General features: G+C 52.2%; 1 protein-coding gene across 1 annotated transcript; it reads right to left on the reverse strand.

Annotated features, from left to right (window-relative positions):
- Nucleotides 1–330: 330 nt before the first annotated feature.
- LOC144165348 (putative exonuclease GOR) lies at nucleotides 331–1,335 on the reverse strand. The gene has a single exon (XM_077695452.1). It carries the CDS (start codon nucleotides 1,333–1,335, stop codon nucleotides 331–333), a length of 1,005 nt encoding a protein of 334 aa, XP_077551578.1.
- Between the last annotated feature and the right edge of the window lie 6,398 nt (nucleotides 1,336–7,733).

Consider the following 7,733-nt stretch of genomic DNA (forward strand, 5'->3'; position numbering starts at 1 on the left):
ATCAGAAGGAAAAGCCAGAGTCTAGCCCGGCGCCATGCCGAAGTTCGTTACAACAGCAACAACAACGAAAAACAAGCGATGACTAGAAGAGCGCAATGTGACAAATGGACAACGCTATCTCTCGCTAGAGAGAGGGCAAGGCAATGAAGCGGCGCGAATCACTTTGCACTTCCCCCTGTGTGCATGACCGCGTAAACTCCTTTCACTCATAGCCCTTGCCGTGTCCACCAGAGTACGCGCGTTCACGACGTAGTCTAAGTAGGAAGGGTGCGTTGCGCATTTCCTGGCGCCCCGGCTCCGTCTCTCGCGTAGATCCTTGTCCTGGACCGCCTACCAGAGCATGAGCTGCATGCAGGCCTTAGCTTCCTTGACGCTGTCATGTCCCAGGGTTCCCTCCGGCACCTCGCGGTTCAAGTAGGCGCCGACCAAAGAGCGAAACGATTGCCGAAAGGGCAAGCCCCGGCGGTCGAGGAACAACACCGCAGTGTCGACTGCGGTGTCGTGGACCAGCCCCGGGCACCGCAGGTCATTCTCCAGCCCGTGACTGACGAGCACCGTGGAGGCGCTGAAAAGCCGAAGCAGCACCGCCTGGACGTCCTGAAGAGTGGTGCGTTCGTTGCGCAGGTGTTCGGTCGTCACACTTCTGTACACCGTGTTGTAGTACAGCACTGGACTTCCGGGCGTCGCGTATAATTCATAGATGGTAGTGCAGTTCCCGTCCACGGCCCTGACCCGTGTGACCTCGATACCGCGGATGGTGAAGGACATCTCGCAGTCAAAAGCGAACACGATGCCGGGGATGTTGTGCCTCCAAGGAGTGCGCACGAAGCCCGAAGAAGTGGTGTTCCACTCATCTGGAGCCCCGATGGAACATATGTGGTAACGGGAATAGTGGCAGCCGGGCTGGTCGGACCGTGCCCCACAGCAACTGAACCGGCTGACACTACTCCTCCGCCCCGGGTGGAAGCGGCGGCCGGTCTGGGCATAGTACTGGCCCCTGGGCGTGATGGTGAAGGACGAGTGGCAGCGGCTGCACGTCTTCCTGCTTGAGTACACCGCGTCCCGCGGCAGACATACAACGCGTAAGGGATTGTCATAGCACATTTGCGGGTAGCCGCAGCGATACAGCTGCTGCGGGGTGAGCGTGTAGTTTAGCATTTGGTCGTACAAATCCTCGGAGGAAAGCGCGCGAAGGCTCCAGGAAACTTCCACTGGGCCCGCATCCCGCTGAGTTTGGGAACAGTAAGCGAGCGCTGAATCCCCGCGCCAGTCATCCCTTGAGGGCCCGGCATGCTGGACGTACGAAGGAGCTTCACTGTCGCCGTGGAAGTCCATGTCCGTAATGGGGCGACTCTGTCCTCGCAGGGTGGTCACCGCTCACTGGAACGCACTGGTCGTAATGGCACGTCGTTGTTGTTGTTCCTTAAAATTATTGGCGCATACCCAATCAGGGGATCGCCAAACATCAGTCGTTACACCGAAAGAGATAACTGCCTATGTAGATTACTCGAGGAAAATTAGAAAATTTTGAAAGCTTTTTTCTTCTTGTGTTTGAGGAATCGAGTTTAGGACGGACACCACATCCTTGTGGCAAAGTCCTAGGGCGGAAGCGACTAGTGACGGAACCTCGGAAGTACATAGAGGAAGGTGGAGGCGCCTAAAGGTTGACTCAAGATGCGTGCTTCGCAGTGGGGAGAAGCTGCGGCAATTAAAAAGGAAATGTTCTATACTTTCCAGTTGGTCGCAGAAAGGACATAGCGGAGATAAAGCCCCGGCAGATTTATAAATATAAAAATTTAAGAGGGGAATTTTGCATCGAAGTTTAGTGATTGCTACCTCGCATAGCCCTTATTCACAAAATATCGGCTTCCCTGCATGACGAAGGTGGCTATAATAATGTGCCGGGTGCACTGCGATCGTCGTCTTTGTCTTCATTCCCTTCTCGGCCCCATCCACCACGCGAAGCTGACACTTGACAGCGTATTCTTCAGCAAGAAGGCTATCCCGTACAATTTCTCATTGCCTTGTAAATATAAAAAAAGATATCCGCTTTTTTTGCTTCTTTCATTCAACCGATAAAGTTTTTTAACAAAATGATGGCAATGTTTGCCAGCCGACATTTATTTCTCAGCGTAACGCACCAGCCGCATTTTCTGCCTAGGCGGTTAGAATATGCAGCCGTCCCAGCAAGAAACGCAAATTATGCAATGTGAAACGGCAGAGAATGTTCCAAATGAATCTAGAAGTGCAGCCACAAAGCCACGGTCTCGTAAATGGTTGATTTATTTATTTATTTATTTATTTATTTACAATAAAGTTCATTGTCTGTCTGTCTGTGTCTGTTTATTTATTTATTTATTTATTTATTTATTTATTTATTTACTGATTGATTGATTGATTGATTGATTGATTTATTTATTTATTTATTTATTTATTGATTTGTTGATTTATTGATTTGTTGATTTATTGATTTGTTGATTGATTGATTTGTTGATTGATTGATTTGTTGATTGATTGATTGATTGATTGATTGATTGATTGATTGATTGATTGATTGATTGATTGATTGATTGATTGATTGATTGATTGATTGATTGATTGATTGCAGGGTTTAATGCGCCGACGCAACGCAGGCGATGAGGCGCGCCGTAGTGGAGGGCTACGGATGAATTCCGACCACCTGGGGATCTCTAACGTGCGCCGAACTACACGGACGTTCTTGCTTTTCGCCTCCATCAGAAAAAGCGGCTGCCGCGGCAGGGAATCGAACCCGCGACCTCGTGCTCCAGCAGTGCAACGCCTTAGCCACTGAGCCGCCGCAGCGGGTTGGCCTCGTCCACCCTAGCCTCGCGAATGCAAGCGGGCCACTTCACAATGGTTTTCGCCGATTGGCGCTGTAGTTTCGGTGACATGTGGCTAGACTTACCGCTTACAAACGTAAATAAAAGTTTATAAACGCGGTGATTGGCATATTTCGTGATTACGCTCGCAACGTTAGTATAGCTGCGGCCCGCGCTGCTTCCGCTCGTGCTTTGCCAGCGGCTGCAGGGAGCCGGTTGCGACGGTGACGCCACCTGGTGCTGTGGGTAATGCGGGTAGATTGTGTGTTAGGCGAAGGCGGAGATTTTTAAAACTGCCCTTGGTTCTATAAACGTTGCCACGCCACTCCCCCTCACCCCAAAAGGGCTGTTTTTTTTTCGGGTGAAAGGTGGCAGTCCTGCTACATGCGCAGACCGTTCAACGAGGGCGCTGCCGATGATGATGATGATGCTTAGCGGCTTCCCCTTTGTAACGGGGTGGCGTTGCACAGCGGCCTTAGTCGCAACGCCACTGTAAAATCACCTCGCCAAAAATACAAACAAAACAAAATAAATAATAATAACACAAAAAAGGGTACTTTTACAAAATTTTTGTGCTCGTCTGATTTCTTTGTTCGCATTTCTTCCCGTATTGTTCTCTGCTCTTTTCCCACCAACCTACTAACCTTCTTTTACTAACCTCTACTGCTGTCCAATTCACTTTTCCTCAAAACTTAGAGCCAAGGGCCTCCGGAAGCTGGATGGCTCCCTCACTGAGGACTGGACGGATACTTTTGCACTCCGTTACAATATGTCGCATGGTTTCTGGCTCCTTTCCGCAGCCTGCGCATAGTTCTTCCTGTACCGGCTCACGGATAAGCGTTTTTGTCCGCAAGAAACCCGCCCGGGCTTCAAAAAGCAATGCACTTTCCTTTGGTACTATTGAATAATTTTCCCCTTGTGATCTCCCGCTTCCCGATCCTGTAGATGTCTAAGGACTTCTTCGCGTCCATCCTCTTTTTTCAGGTCGTTGTCTCTGGTGCATTCACTTTATTTTTTATTGCCTTGGTCATTTCCCCTGCACTTCCAGGTTTCATATTGCCGCGAGCCATGTACGAGTTTGTTTATTTATTGTTTCTTTTTAATGCCCGGCCGCACCCGGCACTATTATCTGTGTCCCATGCGAAGCGCGTGTTCCATTCTTTATTTTTATGCCGCACGGGCTATCTCATTCAGATAAGCAGACTGTCTCGCCCTAACGTCACTAGCCCAGAATAATCTTCTGTGATCTACAATGTTCTGGATGTGAATCGACGGTACCAGAAACACCCGCGCCTAAAGATAAAAGCCTGCAGAGCAGACGCCGCTGCATTCCTTTCGACGACACTCGCCCGCGCAAGTCAATTTGTTGACCGCTGCTTCGCCGCCTCTGTATTCTTTTGAGTGATTAGAGGAGCACAAGTTCCCTCCTATAAACTTGTTTTCCTTGAAGACAACTGCGTCGTCTTTGGCCTCGTGACATCTGGTGCAGGTGCGGGGTACATGAACCCTACGCCCTCGTCCAGCCAACAAGCAAGTTTCACTCGTGCCAGCCGCCGACAACAAGGTCTTTAGACGGAGTTTGGACTGCTTCCGAATAAAGTGAAGAAAGAACACGTTGTGACCACCACCATGATCAACGCAGGCACCATGACCATCGCTCCCAGTCCTGCCCTCGTTCTTCAGCAACCCAGGGAACCCCCATCATTTCATGGGTCACCTTCCGAGGACCCCGAAGACTGGTTGGAGCAATTGGAACGGGTCAGGCTGTTCAATCGATGGGACGACGCGGAGACACTGAGACCAGTGTTCTTCTACCTTGAGGACTCAGCACGGACCTACTTCGAAAACCATGCTCCCTAGAGCCTTGGAACTATTTCCGACCGCAATTTTTAATGAAGTTCACCACGGTTGTGCGAAAAGAGCGGGCCGAAGTCTTGCTGCAGACGCGGACACAACACCCTAACGAAAGTATTGCTGTGTTCGTCGAAGAGATAAAGAGGCTCTTCAGGCGTGCTCAAGAAAAGAAGTTACGCTTCCTAATGCGTGGTGTGAAGGAGGAATTGTTTGCTGGAGTTGTCCGCAACCCGCCCAAAACCCTCGCCGAATTTGTGACCGAAGCCAGCACAATTGAGAAGGCTCTTGAAATGCGTACTAAGCAGTATGACCGCAACTTTGTTGTCGCGGGCAATGCGAACTACGTCGACAGCATGCCGATTCCGGCAGACAGCCTACGTGAGACTATCCGCACAATAGTGAGGGAGGAGCTGCGGAAACTTCTCCCCACGCCGCCGCAGCCGCGAGTCGCTTCCCTTACCGATGTGATTAGAGAAGTGCAGCAAGCGCTGGGAACGTCAATGACGTCAGAAGCACCCCGCGAGCCGCAAGCCATGTCCTACGCGGCTGCTGTTCGCCGGCCTCGCCCAACTGCGCCCTACCGTCACGAAACTCCGTACCGTCGCCCCCTGTCGCCCGCCCGACCACCTGCGGTGCACCCCCGCCCCAAGGAAGACCTAGGTGTGGCCAACGCCCGATAATAGACCACTGTGCTACCACTGCGGAGAGGCAGACCACATCTACCGTCGCAGCCCCTACAAGAGGCTCGGTTTGCGAGGCTTCTCCGTCGACGCACCACTCCCCCGGCCAGGGAAGCGCCCTCCTGAGATCGAAGACTACCTGTCCAACACCTACCGAGTACCAGCCCGATTCAACCATTCACCGTCGCCCTACCCGTACCAGTCGCCCAACCGCCGCAGCACTGCTGACTTCTCACGTGGAAGGTCCCCCAGCCCTCGCGGGGAAAACTAAAAGCAGCAACTTCTGGAGGTAAAGTTGCAGGACCGCGGAAGAATGCAAACCCTCCAACGACGCAGCGACTCGCTGAAGACCATGATTCACGACATGCCATGAGCCCGACGACCCGATCTAACCCTGGCGTGACTTCCGAACGCGACGACAGCAAAACGGCGGGACGCGTACCCGACATGACCGAACCTGCCGCTGAGAATAAGACGAAGACGACGATGCATAGTGCCCGACCGTCAACACGTACAAACCGAGATACGACGACACGACGCACCCGGAACTTGAGGAAGGCGGCGTCCGACGTTCAGCTGTTCATCGACGGCTTTGATATCGTCCCTCTCATAGACACGGGAGCCGACTACTCAGTAATGAGCGGGCCATTTGCGTCTAAGCTGAAAACATAATGACCAGATCGGACGGTCCGCACATACGCACAGCAGGAGGCCACCTCGTGACGCCAAGTGGAACGTGCACATCGCGCATCATCATAGACGGCACAACGTACCCTGCGGCGTTCGTAGTTCTACCTTACTGCTCCCGCGACGTAATTCTTGGAATGGATTTTTTTGATGGACAACGGTGCAATAATCGATCTGCAGAACAAGCCAATAACTTTTTCCCCCCATCACTCCATGACGCCAGAACCGAACCCCGAACGTCGTGCTGCTGTAAGGATTGCCGATGATCATGTCACCCTCCCACCCCACGCTAGCTTGATGATCGCAGTCTACTGTGAAGATGCTGACCCTGACGTCGACGCTATCGTAGACAGGGATCAAAGGTTGCTTCTCGACCCTGGTGTCTCTCTCGCAAGAGGCATTGCGCGCTTCAGAAAACCCAAAACCCACGTTATAGTTACTAATTTGACCGAATAGTACCAGCATTTAAACAAGGGCACGGCAATTGCATTCCTCGAAGAAACGCAAGAAGCAAGTGACGTGATCGCGGTCGTCGACTTTGAGCGCACACCCGTAGAAACCTTCAAGCTCCCGCAGCCCTTCAACGTGAATCCGGCGCTACCGCAAGGACAAGGGAACCAATTATTGGCTTTGCTGCGTCGCTTTAGGGAATGTTTTTCGTCGAGCGCAAAACTACGTCAGACACCTCTAGCGAAGCACCGAATAATAACGGAAGATGGACCCCGACAGTCACCGTAACGCGTCTCTTCCAACGAGCGGGGAGCCATCCGGACGCACGTCTACGACATGCTCAGCGACGACATTATACAGCCATCGAAAAGCCCGTGGGCTGCGCCAGTCGTACTGGTGAAGAAAAAAGACGGCATATTAAGATTTTGCGTTGACTACCGGCGACTGAACAAAATCACCAAAAAGGACGTGTACCCCTTGCCACGAATCGACGACGCCCTCGACCATCTCTGCCATGCGAAGTACTTATCATCGATGGACCTGAAGACCGGCTACTGGCAAATTGAAGTGGACGACAGAGACCGAGAGAAGACCGCATTTATAACCCCGGACGCCATATACGAGTTTAAGGTGATGCCGTTTGGGCTGTGCACAGCACCAGCGACGTTTCGAAGAGTCCTGGGCACTGTGCTAGCTGCCCTTAAGTGGCACACCTGCCTCGTATACCTCTACGACGTTGTAATATTCGCCCGGACTTTCGACGAACACCCTGCAAGGTTGGAGTCTGTACTCGAGACCATTCGCACGTCGGGGTTAACGCTTAAACCAGAAAAATGCCGTTTCGCGTACGAGAAACTCAAGTTCTTGGGCCACGTCGTCAACGCTGCGGGAGTCCTACCTGACCCGGCAAAAACTTCAGCCATTGCGAACTTCCCAATGCCGAAAGACAAGAAGGGCGTGCGAAGATTTCTCGGGTTGTGCGCATACTACCGGCGCTTCGTCGCAAACTTCGCACGCATTGCAGAGCAACTCACGCGCTTGACGAAAGATAGCACCCCTTTCAGCTAGAAAAACGACCACGACAAAGCATTCGGCGAGCTGCGAAAACGCCTGCAAAGCCCGCCCGTGCTCGCTCATTTCGACGAAAACCGCGAAACGGAAATGCACACGGACGCCAGTGATATAGGCTTGGGTGCCCTCCTAGTCCAAAAGCAAAGCGGTT

This window comes from Haemaphysalis longicornis, unplaced genomic scaffold, assembly GCF_048455015.1.
Source record: "Haemaphysalis longicornis isolate Haplotype H1 unplaced genomic scaffold, Haemaphysalis longicornis Haplotype H1 scaffold_14, whole genome shotgun sequence".
Lineage (NCBI taxonomy): Eukaryota > Metazoa > Arthropoda > Arachnida > Ixodida > Ixodidae > Haemaphysalis > Haemaphysalis longicornis.

Bases quoted from the DNA above. Each gene is read 5' to 3' on its own strand.
- LOC144165348 (XM_077695452.1), bottom strand. From the start codon at position 1,335: ATGGACTTCCACGGCGACAGTGAAGCTCCTTCGTACGTCCAGCATGCC.